This window comes from Coenobita brevimanus, chromosome 98 (genome assembly GCF_032717465.1).
Source record: "Coenobita brevimanus isolate Jiangsu-jjx chromosome 98, ASM3271746v2, whole genome shotgun sequence".
NCBI classification, from domain to species: domain Eukaryota; kingdom Metazoa; phylum Arthropoda; class Malacostraca; order Decapoda; family Coenobitidae; genus Coenobita; species Coenobita brevimanus.
The window spans coordinates 34,653,807-34,669,234 of NC_137051.1; the positions used below are offsets into that span (position 1 = coordinate 34,653,807).

At 40.5% G+C, this 15,428-nt stretch overlaps 1 protein-coding gene across 1 annotated transcript in view; it reads right to left on the minus strand.

Moving 5' to 3' along the window:
* Positions 1-15,428, minus strand: part of tweek (transmembrane protein KIAA1109 homolog tweek) — an 839,779-nt gene that overhangs the window by 542,544 nt on the left and 281,807 nt on the right. Inside the window, 2 exon segments of the mRNA XM_080283669.1 lie at positions 2,087-2,234; positions 11,082-11,287. Coding sequence (XP_080139795.1) covers positions 2,087-2,234; positions 11,082-11,287 — 354 coding nt within the window.

Consider the following 15,428-nt stretch of genomic DNA (forward strand, 5'->3'; position numbering starts at 1 on the left):
TAAGTGCTATTGCAATTAAGTCCACAGTAAATTAAAGAAAAAAAAAATACTGCCTGTTAAAGTTTCCTTGCTAAATACAGTGTCCCAAGAAATTTCTGAAAAAATTCAGAATGTTATTCCTGGGGTAACATTGAGATATGAGGTCTGTTGACAAAGAAACTGAACTTTTTAAACAGAGCACCGGCTAGCCGCGTGGCGTGACTGCGATGGTAGTGCTGTGTAGTTGCAACTTAGAGCTTTACTCTAAAAGCAGCTGCATCATGCTGCGTCACTTAGTCAATGAGGTACATATGCTTGAGTGAATGTGTGTTTAGTGAACTTTGCAATTTGTTGCATGCTGAACAATGAAGGATCTTGAAGAGCACAGTGTTTGCATTAAATTCTGCTTCAGATTGGGAAAAACTTTTACGGAGATTTTTCAGATGTTGCCAAAGGCTTAGGGGGAGGACTGTTTAACCCATACAGTGTCACATGTGGTTCCAGCAGTTCTAATCATGAAGAACATCCACCAAAGATAATCCCAAATCTAGACAGCCTTCCATGCCAAGAGACTATGGTCATGATCAGAAAGTGCATGCAGTGATTGATGAAAATAATTGCCAGACTGTGTGTGAAGTTTCTGAAGAAGTAGGCTCTGTAGATGTAAGTGCCACACAATTTTAACCAAAAGACTGAAGATGCTTCCTGTTGCCACAAAACTTGTGTCATGTCTGCTGACAAATGTGCAAAAGAAAACCATGTCACAGTCAGTCAGGAGCTGTTTGATTGTTCAAATGCTAATGAAAACTTTATGGAGAATGTCATAATAGGTGATAAAATGTGGGTGTATGGTAAAAAGGCAGTTGCTGCAGTGGGCTGAAACATCATCACCGCGGCCCAAAAAAGCACGTCAGAGTCGCTCAAATGTGAAGGCCATGTTGACAGTCCTTCTTTTTTACTGGATGGGCATCATTCATCATGAGTTTGTTCCATGTGGTCAGATAGTCAATAATGAGTTTTACTTGGATGCCCTGAAATGTTTGAGGGAGGCAGCGCAACGGATGAGGTCCGATGTGTGGAGAAAAAACAAAACAAATGCTGCACCATGACAGTGCACCTGCTCACACACTGCTGTAACCGCACTATGCCGGCTAGATAATGCACTATTTAAAAAGTTTGGTATCTTTTTGGACACACCTCATACATCCACATGGGTCCAGTTCTCAGCCATTACTGAGGTACAAGTAGTGATGACCTAAAGGAGAATATGGGCTGCTTCATTATTCATCAATAAACTCATTAGTAATTGTAGTACCATACTGGTTGAGACAGGCAAATAATGATAAAGCATTTATTACTCAATATTAGCCTAAGAATAACCACATGAAGTTTTGCACACATTTCCTGAAACATCTGTAAAATGCAAACTTGACTGATCTGAGTACAATCCTTCCTTGGGTCATTAGGAAAGAGATTGGCATCTTTGTTGTGTGTGGGCTGCTTTTCCCTCACATCCAGCTACAACTCAGGCATTCTGGTATTACTGCTGCTGCAGGTACTACTAGTACTACTATGGCCAACCCCCGCTATTCGCGGCTCACATAGTCACAGATTTCTCTGGGAAATTATATCAAGATATTTCCTGTTTTTCCTACAGAATTAGCTGTTCCTGGTGGTTCATAAGTGATTTTTCTTTTTTGCATGTTCTCCATGAGAAATATCGTCCTATACAGTTAACCTGCGAAGTTACCCTGTACAGGTAACTGCTGTTCAGCACGCGGCAAACTCTCACAGTCATCATCCCATGGTAAGTAGTACAGTACACCGTACACAGAAAGGCTTGTTCATCATTCCATACTGTCCTTTTAGGAAGTATTAATGTGACATAAAATGCATTTACAGATGTTATAGTAGGTTTGCAGGTAATAGGAATAGCTAAAACATTGAAATCAGTTACTTCTGCAATAGGTTTAGGCTATTAGCAGAATTCAACATTTGCAGGGTGTTCTGGAACATAACCCCAGGGAACAATGGGACCTGACTATACTATTACTACTACTATTACTACTACTACTATTACTACCACTACTATGCAAACTTGACTGACCTGAGTATGATCCTTCCTTGTGGTGTGAGGGAAGGTTGACATCCTTATTACGTGTAGGACGCTGTTCTTTCAAGCCCAACTGTGTTTGACGGGCATTCTGGTACATAGAACTGATCTGGTGCAGTAGGCGCAGCAGTGGCATGTTCACCTGACCCATAAATCAATTCATTTAATCCGTGTGTTTCTATTTATCTATCTATCCATTATCAATCAATCTATCTGATGCAGGAGATGCAGCACCGGAATGCTTAACCAGGATCAGATTCACAAACAGACTCATGATTATTTCTGTTGTAACTCATATCAGCATGAGCAATTAACATGAGAAGACTCTCATTCTCATGTCTTTGTCTTTCCAGCACAAACAAATCCTACATATGACAGTGTATCTTTCATAAACCTGTCTGTGAATCTCTCCCATAGGCCACAAAAACCAAAACAAAATTAAATAATTTCACATGATGTACTGTTTCCTCTTAACCCCATGAAACAGGGGGATATCCTTTATTATTTATTTCTGCTGCTGTCAGACAATTTTATTCAACTTACAAAAGGTCACTTACAGGATTTATCATAAAGCTGTATTTGCATCATACATTTTCAAAAATGTGTAAGAAAATGAAAAAAAGCATCAGGAGGTGGCAAGAAACAACGAAGATGGCATCCCCAGGCTCAACTGTGTAAAGAATTCAAACAATGGGTTTGGCCATAATACAGATGATTCCTTTCTATGGAGTGAAATGCTAAACCATGTGCCCAATCCAGCTAATTGCAGTATGGTACTGTACTTCCCAAGACTTGCTAGAAACTATTGGGAAAAAAAATAAATCTGGTATGTGTAATATCTGTACCAATGTGCAAAGCCTAGCTTGGACCATGACCATGTACCTGAAGCTGTTTCCAGCCTAAGTATGTTCACCTGCGCCCATATCTCCAAAGTTCAAGTTGTAAAGATTATTAATATAATAATACAAAATGTCCAATTATTCGGCAGCTGATTATTCGGTAGATCCAATATATCGACAGTTTTGAGATATAGTCCCATTTGTGAAAGTCTTTGACTGTTCGGCAGATATTCTGAATCATCTCGGCAGTCCAGGATGTGTTATCTGTGACTTGTAAGCTTACTGTGTCAGTACACTTGTATATGTTCCCTAATTTCTATTTTTCAGATTCAGGTATAGTATTATATTGATTACAGCACTGTACAGTATCATACAGTACAGTAATCCCCCCCCCCCCTCAATCAGCAAGAGTTGTGTTCCAAACCCCCTCACTAACTGTTGAAATTCGCTAATTCTTAATGCCTTCCTGAAAATGACACCAGTAATTGCGCAGCCCATGAACCATCGATACCGTAATGCACTACCCATACATAAACATTTTTTGTTAAATCCATTTCCCTGTTGTTTCTACCTGTTCGGCTGCGATAACTCTTGACTGATTCATCAGTGTAATGGCACAAGGGACAGTCCTAAGTGTTTACCTAAACCTAACCTAACCTAGTTTAACTGTACCTAATAATTTAATCAAACCTTACCTAACCTATAGTTGGGAAATTGGGAAACGAAATCCATCTTTGGGTACAAACAGTACGTTTCTTGCACTGTGCCAGAAACAAACAATCGTAGGTATGGCTTAACGGCTTAATCCCTCAATGGCCGTGGGCTCAGAAACTTGCGTGCACCCCTGGCCAGCCCCGGAACAATCTTTTAAGAGTTCTTAAATCAATTTATTTTTCGTAAAGATGTTAAGAGAATTGTCTGGCACACTTAACAATGTGTTTTTTAGCTTCCCAAACCCATCCTATGATTCGCTATGATTCACAGAAGAATTAATAAAATTATGGTGCATGTGTCATATGGGCAAAAACATCTGAGATTAAGCGACCACCTGACTGCTTGGGATGGTAGCGTAGAGTGGAGTAAACATAGCAATGATCTCTGCACCCTTCCCATAATTGTTCACATTTTATGGCTGGCGTTAACTCGATGTCACTGACACTGGTACTGTAAAGGGCTGTTCAATGCTGGGGGGTTTTAAGGGATTAATGGAATCCATTATTGTTTGGATCAATACACTCTCTTTCACATATACACAGATAATGAAGAAAATAATAAGAGCTAAATGTACATTTAACTTTCAGCAGAAAGACCTTACCAATTCAATTCATATTCTTCCAGTTTATTTTCTGTATTTTTCCGACTATTTTTTAGAAAGAAATTGCTAATTTATGACGTCGTTAATTATGAGTTCTCCAATTATGGGATTCTATTGTATACAGTACTCTCTCCAAACACATTTGTAATAATATACAGTAGGTAGTAGTGACAGAGTTCATCAATACATATAAGGTACTGAGTGAGTAGGTAATATTGGGTATCATCTCGGCAGTCCAGGAAGTGTAATCTGTGACTTGTAGGCTTACTGTGTTTTTACACTTGTATATGTTCACTAATTTATACATTTTCTAGATTCAGGTAGAGTACTGTACTAATTACAGTATTGTACAGTATCATACAATATACAGTACTATCTCCAAACACATCTGTACTAATATAAGCAATTTACTGATGACAGTGTTCAACAATATATATAAGGTACTGAGTGGGCAGTTTTTTCTATTACTGTATTCGGCAAATCCAATTACCTGGCATCGGCCTGGTCCCACAGGTGCTGAATAATTGGACTTTTACTGTAATAATAACAAAATAATAATAATCTCTATCTATCTATCTATAGCCCAACACCCTAATCCCGCAAAGGGTGGCCGCAGACAAAACGCCTCCAAATCGCTCTATTACCCGCCATTTGACTACCCTCCCCACAACTCACCCCACCCTCCCTCATATACCTCTCAACTCCATCCCTCCACCTCATCCTTGGTCTAACCCTCCCTCTCCCTCCCTCCACCTCACCTACATACACCCTCTTAGTCAGTCTTTCATTCTCCATTCCCTCCACATGTCCAAACCACCTCAGTGTATTTCTCCTAATCTTCTCAACCACATCCACATCCACCCCACAACGTTCCTTCACTTCTTCATTCGTCAACCTGTCCCTCCATGTCACTCCACATGCTCCTCTCAAGTAACTCATTTCCACTGCTCTCACTCTTGACTTGTTCCCCACTTGCAAGGTCCACGCCTCGCTTCCATACGTCAGGGTAGGGATCACAATACTATCATGCAGTGACTTCTTAACTTCCATACTCACCTCCCTATTTTTCATCACTGCTTTCAGTGAACCAACAACCTTCCTCCCCTGCTGTACCCTTTCATGCACTTCATTCCCCAAAGTTCCATCCTTACTCATCACACTACCCAAGTAGTTGAATGTACTCACATTCTCCATATCCTCATCATCCAACCTCACTGTACATTCTGTGACTTCATTCTTCTCAAACACCATGACTTTACTTTTGTTTACATTAACTTTCAGCTTACTCCTCCTACACACTGTTCCAAATTCATTCACCAAACCTTGCAACTCCCATTCATCTTCACTCAACAATACTGTATCATCAGCAAACAGCAACACCGGAAGCTTCCAAATCTCACCCTCATTCATTAGAGCCACCCGCACATCCACTGCCCTACCTTGCACCTCCTTTACAACCCCATCCATGTATATATTAAACAGCCATGGAGACATCACACAACCATGTTTCAGTCCCACACTGAGATCCAAGAACTCACTCAGCTCACTATCCATTCGCACCGTAGCCCTAGATCCTTCGTACATACTCTTCACAGCACTCGACAATTTCCCCTCCACTCCATATATTCTTAATACCTTCCACATACCTTGCCAATCTATTCTGTCATAAGCTTTCTCCAAGTCCATGAAGGCAGCATACACTTTCTTTCCCTTCTCTAGATACTTCTCCACTAAACATCTTTGAACAAATATCTGATCTACACACCCTTTTCCCTTCCTAAATCCCCCTTGTTCTTCTCCAACTAGCTCCTCTGTCATATGCCTAACCTTATCAATGAGTATTCTACCATATGTTTTACCAGCCACACTAAGAAGGCAAATACCCCTGTGGTTACCACATACTTCTCTCTCCTCTTTTCCTTTGTATAAAGGAACAATTATACCTGATTTCCAGTCCTCTGGAACCCTTCCCTCTTCCCAAGCCAATCTACACAACTTCCATATCCACTCCACAACAATCTCACCCCCATACCTCAGCATGTCACCACACACTCATCAATTCCTGGGGCCTTTCCCAACTTGATCTTCATTGCTTCCACTACTTCCACCCTACTGATCTCTTCCTCCCTCCTCTCATCTCTTCTTCTCCAAGTCATTCCCCAACCACTTATACTCGCACTGCTGTCTTCCTCCCTCCTCTCATCTCTTCTTCTCCAAGTCATTCCCCAACCACTTATACTCGCACTGCTGTCACTCTCTTCATTCAACAAATCCTCAAAGTGATCCTTCCATCTCCTCAATTTCTCTCTCTTCTCCACCAACAATCTATTATTCCTATCTTTCACTCCCCTACTATTTCCCCTTTCACACTGCCTTACTTTCTTTACCTCCTTCCAAAACAATTTCTTACTCTCCCTCCAATTCACACTCAGATTCCTCCCAAACTCTTCATCCACTTTCTTCTTACTCTCCTTCACTAGTCCCTTCACCTCCCTTCTCCTGCTCACATATACCTCTCTCTTCTTTCTCTCATCTTCTCCCCTACCTCTACTCGCTAACCATTCACTATATGCCTTCTTCTTTTGTTCCACAGCTCGTTTCACTTAATCATTCCACCATGCTGTCCCTTGCACACCCTTGCATCCCCTCCTCACTCCACAAACCACCTCACACGCTACGCCAATCTCTTCTGTAAATATCTTACATACATCTTCCACCCCTTGCATCTGCTCTAGCTCATACCTTCCTAATCTTTCTTCCACTATGCTCTTATACTCTGCCATTTTCTCACTATCTTGTAAATTCTCCACTCTTCTCACAGGAGCTGTTTCCTCCTGTCTTCCTCTTCGTCTCCTCAACCATTTTCTTTGCAGCTTTACCTTGGCCATCACTAATAATCATAATAATAATAATAATAATAATTAAAATAATAATCACCATCACCATCAGGACTTCCTTTCCTACAAAAGGTCAGGGTGAGGAGTAGCAATGTCCAGACAGCCTAAGTTTGCCCAGTCCAATGGGCCACGCTTCCATTCACTCATCATTCAAGCCCCTGGAATCTTGGCTCTATCTGATATGCCAAAAATTTTCACCACATTCTGAAGCATCACATAAAAGTATACGATAAAGTCAATCCGAACACTGTCACATTAAAAAGGGGTGCTAAATCCCTGATCATGCATTTCTTCTCACAGCATTCATCCAGCCAGCTCGATCTCTTGTCAGTCCTCTAGCCTCACCCACTTCCATACCTCTTCCTCACACACCCATCCACCATATCCCTCTACCTTCTTGATCTACCTCGCCTCCTCCCTTCCTCAAATTCATTCAGATATACCTTTTTCGCCACTCTATTGTTATCCATTCTCTCCACATGACCATACCACCTCAGTAAACTCTCTGATTTTGGTGTCCATCAACTTCCTCACTCCATACCTTTCACGAATCACATTATTCCGTATCATATCCACTCTCTGTAATCAACATAAATTCCTCAGCAGTCCCATCTCCACTGTTCTCACTCCTGACTTTTCATTTCATGCCACACCATAGTCTCACATCCATATGTTAATGTTGGCACTAACATTCCTTCATGTAAGCCTCGTGCAGCTGCAACACTCAAGCCTCTGTTTCTTATCAAGGTCTTCATAGCATCAGCTAGTTTCCTTCCTTGTGTTGCTCTACCTTCCACTTCTTTTGCACATTTTCCTCTCCTTTCTATCATGTACCCATGTATCTGAACTCTTATCACCAATTCCAGTCTCTCTCCATTCACTGTAACATCACACTGGGAGTCACCTTCTCTCTCGATTACCATCACTTTACTCCTTTCTACATTTACTCTCAAGGCAGGCCGCTCATAGACATGAGCAAAACTATGCATTACTCTACCAAGTTCTTGTCCAGTACAGTAAAACCTCGATATAATGGACTTCAATATACCGAAATTCGCTTTTATCGGATTCGAAGAGCCTACTGGACTAAACTCATATATCAGGAAAAGCAAGATAAAGCTTGAAGCAGTCCTGCCTGCCTGACCTCGGTCCAGGTTGGGCAGGGGGATCGTGGAGGATGAGGATGTTTGGGTAGGTTCTCATGATCTTGATGATGGCATTGGATGGGCACTGGATGGTTGCTGTGATCTTGATGATGGGTGCTGAATGGTCACTGGGTGATTCTTGTGACCCTGATGATGAGTGTTGGATGGGCATTGGGTGGTTGTTGTGACCCTGATGATGGGCACTGGATGGTCACTGGGGTGGGTCGGGATCTTTAGGATGTAGGCTGCTGGATATGAGTTGGATAACAAGTAATGAAGCAACAGTGCTGATGAAAAAAAGAAATTGGTGCGATCCGGACTAATGTCTGATATATCGGAAAAAGTCCGGGTTAGCAGGGGGAAGTCCAGATGTCGCTTTTATCAGAATTTCGTTTTTTTCCGAATGGCTTGGGCCCCAAGTCCATTATAATGAGGTTTTACTGTATTTGCAAATAGCATTGCATCATCAGCATACAACAAGTTTGAGATATTCCATCCATCACCATTCATTAGCAACGCCATCCTTCTCTCCATTGCTTGTGTTTTTACTTCTCTCATTACCCTATCCATATACAGTATATACTGAACAACCATGGGGACATCACACAACAACAACAAAAACAACATAGATAATAACAATAACAGTATAATCATCATCATCATCATCATCATCATCCTCAGGACCTATAGCATGGTGAGGTGTAGCAACGTCCAGAGAGCCCAAGTTTGCCCAATCCAATGGGTCACACTTCCATTCACCCGTCATTCAAGCCCCTGGAATCCTGGCTCTATCTGATATGCCAGGTAATAACAATAATAATACTGAAAATAACAACAACAATAATAATAATAATAATAATAATAACAATAACCACATTCATAATGGTTGATCTTTTACTTCTGAAATGCACCAGTTCTTCTACTGAATTCACTAGTGCTCAAAAACTCAAAATAACATGACAATCCATTCAAAAGTAACATTGCATCAGAACAGTAGTTTGTGGATACTAATTCATTCACACAGTCACCAACAACCTCGAATGCCCCTTGTCTATATACTTATAACAAACACATCTATAAGATAGCATACTGTAAAGAGATATAGTAACATCATCATCATCCTTACCTGGTATCTCATTATTTACTGTACAGCTGGGGACCAATGTTTGTTCAATATTTCACCCCTTCTACTGACCACTTTCCTCTGCTAGCTAATATCCAGTACAGATGAAGACCCAACTTCCCTGATGGCATTACCTGATCAAAAATCCTCCACAATCCCTTGCAGACTGAAACTATGCATGGCTTTCACTCCAACTGTGACTTTCTAACCATCATCACTGAATCTGATAAATTAGGTATGCATGTGAGTTACCTGCTGTGCAATATGGGTGATGCAGAGAGAGAAATGGACCATGGCGATGATGATGATGATGATGAATGATGGATAAAGTGTAATATTTTGAGTGGTTTAGTATTCTACTATAAGTTATTTTTATGCTAACTAGGTCAGTTTTAAAATGATATACTGTAAACAGCAAACAACTTCACATGTGAGATCTATCTATCTATCTATTGCCAGATGCCTTAATCCCATACAGGATGGCCACAAACAAATCACCTCCATGCCACCCTGTCCCCCGCCATTTCACTGCCCTGCTCCCAGCTCACACCCCCCTCTCTCATATACCTCTCCACTCCATCCCTCCATCTCATCCTTGGCCTCCCCCTCCCTTTCCTCCCCTCCACCTCACTCATATACACTCTCCTCGTCAGTCTCTCATTCTCGATCCTCTCCACATGGCCAAACCACCTCAATTTGTTTGTCTCAATGCTTCCTATCACATCCACATCCACACCACAATGCTCCTTCACTTCCTCATCTGTCAGTCTGTCTCTCCATGTGACTCCACATGCTCCTCTCAAATAACTCATTTCCACTGCTCTTACTCTTGACTTCTGTCCCTCCAACAAGGTCCAAGCTACACTTACATACATTAGAGTTGATATCACAATACTATCATGTAGTAGCTTTCACTTCCATGCTCACTTCCCTGTTTCTTATCACTGCTTTCAAGGAACCAGCAACCTTTCTTCCTTGCTGGACCCCTTCAAGCACCTCACCTCCTGAACTTCCATCCTTACTCATCACACTACCTCAAGTACTTAAATGGGCTCACATTTTCCATTACCTCCTCACCCAACCCCCTTGTACATTTACTGACTTCACTTCTCTCGAAGACCATAACGCTACTCTTTCCTACATTCACCTTTACATGAGATTCATGCACGTTATTTTACTATTTTCTTTTAAGCACCCAACTTTGGACATAGGCTTAAACACCCCATTCCCTGAGGCCCAGCAGTCCTCCTACATACCATACACCTCCATGTAAGCACTTTGGCACTAACACCCATCATCCACAATCAGTTCAAGCTAGGGCTGTCTCATACAGAACTGATGTCTAGTAATAGTATTAGCAGGGGTGTTTTTATGACATGTCAGCAGGTGTTGTGGTAGACTGGTAAAGCTTACTTTAACAAAATTCTAATCCTTTATAATGTTCCCTGCCCAGCTGTGATTAGAACCTGTGTCCACTGGGAAAGCTGGACACCTTTCAATCAGCCCATCCACTGCCTCCCCTCTTGTACAATACTTCTAAGGTTGAGTGAGAAATGGACAATGGTTGAGGTGTGCTGCTTGAGATGATGATGATGATGATGATGATGATGATGATGATGATGATGTTGATGATGATGATATGAATGAAAGATAAAAAGTGACAATTATACCTGCTGTGCGATATAGTTGACATTAAGTGAGAACTGAACCATGGTTGAGGTGTGTTGTTTGAGGGCGCTGCGAGAGAGGAAGAGTGTGGGTTGATGGCTGACCCACTCACGAGAGTCGTCAGCAACCTTGCTCACATCAATCTCCAGCCCAGCATGCTCACAGAGGAATGCTGGCACTTCACTTCCAATGTCCAGGAAGAACTTACCTGATAATTTAACATTCAGTTATGAGTAAAATGTTTAGGCATTTTCTTTCTATCAATTCATATACCATTACTGTCCTATCAGGAGCACAGAGGCCTAGGGCAAGGCTACTTAGTCCAGATATTTAGGACAACTAATCAGTCACTTTCATCCAAGTGGCATCATATGGCAGATCTTCATTTTGTAAACCTAATGTATCCCTGAACATTTCCATACAAAATGAATCACTTAGATGCAACTTCTTCTATACGAACTACTATTTGGCTAATGCAGAGATGGGGGAGAATCCCCAAAATTTTTTATTTGGGTAATGCAGAGATGGGGGAGAATCCCAAATTTTTGCCAAAATCCTTATTTTGGCCTTCATGGATAATGCACTCCTACCTAACACATGTATAAAAACACGTATCATTACTAGACAGTCGAAATAATGAATGAACAAGAATATAATGGTAATAAGTGGCCAACAAAAGGAATGTTCTAATCTTGATAAATAACTATGTGATGGCTAGGTAAATCTGTGGTTTAGTTTCAGCAACAGAAAGACCTTACCAATTTACTTCTTATTCTTCCAGCTTGTTTTCTATATTTTTCTAATTAATTTTAAGGTGGTAAACAATTTCTTCATGTTAACTTTATTTCTCTGTAGTACAGTATTTATGCTGGGTTTGCTTTCATGACACATGTTTATTTCTCTGGTGTAATAGCATTATGACAGGTTAAGTCAAACTGTAAGTTTGGTTTTGATAGTTTGGTTGAGCTAGGTTAGGTTGGGTCAAGTAAGGTTAGGTTAGGTTGGGTCAAGTAAGGTTAGGTTAGGTTGGGTCAAGTAAGGTTGGGCTAGATTGAGTTAGGTTAAGTTAGCTACACTGTTTTGTTATAATTTAGATTGGGTTAGACTGGCTTACATTAGCTAAAGTTAGGTAACAGTTACATAAGGTCAGACTAGTAACACTAACGGGGTAGATATAAGCAAGTTTTGTAGGTCTTCATGATTACGACTGGTAAACAAACATGCACCGAGAAACCAGAATACATGCACATGCATTTAAAAACAATATTTTCCGCCTTCATCAGCACCTGATGATCTTGCTGCAACGTCTTTATCTTCAGTACGACAAACGACATGCAGTTCCTCGTCTTTATTTCTCCTTACACTTCTGATAGTAGGTTCAATTCATGCATATAACATTATGTTTGTCCACAACTCAAGCATCAAGCCTTTGTAAAATTTCATGACTCTATTCTTCTCATGGGCAGTCTTTTACCTTTAACATCAGATGCAGAGGGGTTTGGGTCTTTAGCAGCCATGATTTCACTGGTCTTATATTGCCTCACAAACACAATGGGCTGGTTACACAGGATCTGATTGGCAAAGTGAGTAAAAGACATAAAAAAATGGACAGACAGCGAGGGTGAAGGACAGAGAGAACTGGGTGTGCATGTGACAAGACCATGATGTCAGCACTTCATCGCTCCCACATCTTCACGTAGGTATTTTGAATGTCAGTTGGGAAAAACTGAATATTTGTCAGCTATTATGCTATAAAAAATGTGTTGGTTGCCACACAAAATAGGCTGAGGTACAGGTTGACAGTGCCGTAAAAAATGAGTTTTGTGCACAGATGACACACAAAACAGGGTTATACTTTAAAAGCAATTAATGCTTCCCTCCTTTAGATCTGAACCCTTATGGGTCGTACCAAATGCTGAAGTGCCTTAATCCACTAGACTACCAGGCATCAAATATAGCAATAATACTGAGCAACTATGAAACACAGAAAACACTGCTAACCAACTATTTTATAATTTTCGCATCTGTGCATGTCAGGTCCAAAGGCTGACAAAACAAAATGAATATGGATGCACAAGCTATGACACACAGATTATGGTTCTATAAATACTGATACATTATAAAGACAGACAGGTGAGTACAGCATGCAATGAAGCATATAAACTAAAGTTCATCCAAAATTATAATTATACTCCATGACTCATACCTTTCCACATCTGCCCATACTCCCTCACTCTATCTTCTGTAACTACAGTACCTTCCACATCAGAATCAAAGCTACAAGTGATGGAGTTTCAGTGAGGAAATATGGGCATGTGTGGAAGGGTGTAAGTTGTGACCCAATGTAAATCAATTTTGAAATGAACAAAAAATCAGCCACTGGTATTCAACACATGACAACAGAACCATTTCATAACAGTATCTTCAACCAGCTGTTAGCAAGAACTTGACTGGTGATGTTAAAGCTTTGAGATTCTGATGACACATCTTCGAGTCATTTCAAATCCAACCTCAGAGATTCCAATGACGAACTTATGCATCATTTTACGATACTTTTGTAAAATATTCACCATAAGCTGCGTTAACGTGTCATAACAACAGGCATGACGTCATGGAATGCATTCTTTGTGCGTGGTGGGCAGTACAGTAAAACCCCAATATAATGGACTTCAATACACCGGAATTCGCTTTTATTGGAGTCGAGGAGCTACCAGACTAAATTCCTATATATCAGAAAAGGTCCAATAAAGCCAGAAGCGATGTTTATCACAATAAGGTGAATAAAAAGACATGTTTATCAGTGTACAGTACAGTACAGTATAGTTATACATACCATTTGATTATTGTATTGAATGAATAATACAGTACAATACTACAATGGTAGTGAAAACAGTTTAAAAACCATCGCTGCAATCTGGACTAATGTCTGATACGGTAATCCCTCTACTATCCGATGTAATAGAGCCAAAGGCATGTCTGGAAAGTGGTCCCGTCCGGAAAGTGGGCCCCTAGCTCCTGGACTGGTACTTAAGGACCCTAACCCAGCCTAACTTTGAAAGCCACCTAAATAACTCCCTACTGGACATGCATAGCACCTATTTAAACCTATTTAAGACCCTATTCACACCAATAATGGACATAAAGCATGAAATAAATGAAAAGGAACCAAATAATGAGGAATTAGAAGTGACTGTACCTCAGTCAGGGTACTTACAGCACGTTTGTGGCTGCCTTTTCTAACATTTTGGCAGTAGTGAAAATGCTCTTGAAGCACGTACAGTAATCCAGTGTTGTGCTACACTTAATTCTTTGCACTGTGAGATATACTTGTTTAACACTGCACACTGTTCTTAACTGCACCACGCCAGTTTCAACCACCAATTTGCACTCCACAGTTAATCCTTTGCACTCTAAACTCTAATTTCTTATCACTGCACAACACTGTAAATTCCCGTGTGGTCTAGTGGCGGGGTATTGCAGTTTATTCACTGTTTATTCACAAAAAATGAGCTTCCACTGGGATAAGCTTCTACTTGCGATCGAAGTTAGGCAATAACTGTTGAAGTGTTAGTGACGGGGTAACAGAGTTGCCAGATTGCAGCAGCCACAATACCAAACTCCTCAATTTTCATTACCAAATTTAACTTTTCATTACCAAATTCGTAAAGCTAGCATTTATTCTAAACTAATTATATATACAAGTGGAAACACATGTAATCACTCTCCTTATAATTAACAGCATGTTGATTATTTTCATGCTATGTAGGCTAGCAGATTAATTAGAGAGTGCAAACAATCCACCATCTCCATCCTGTGTATCCTCATACATGTGAAAAATCCATTTGGTAATGCATTATTCTGATTCATTACCAAAAGAATTTTTCATTACCAAATTGGCCCACATTTGGTAATGAAAAATACCAAATGGCATCCCTGACAGGGGAGGGGGGAGGAGGAAGGAAGGAAGGAAGGGGTGAAGAGTCCATGGTGTAACTGCTGCTCGGCGCCACGTGACAATTTCAAATTACGCGTGGTTACTAAAAATGTGGTTACTAAAAATTATGTAAAATGAGTAACATGAGGTAGTGATATATTAGAAGTTAACACTTAGATATGTTTCCTGATTTGAATGAATGTGTAATGTATTACTCTGCCCAGGGTACATAGTGTAACCCCGTGTTCCTGATGTATCTGCCTCCCAGGATTTCAAATGCAAATGCTCTAGTTTTGAAGACTGGTTAAGGAAAATTCTTGTGATTGCAATACACTATCTTATTTTCAAATGCTATGGTGATGATATAGCAACAATAAGGATGCCACAACAGTGAAACTGTTCTTAGTAATACGAG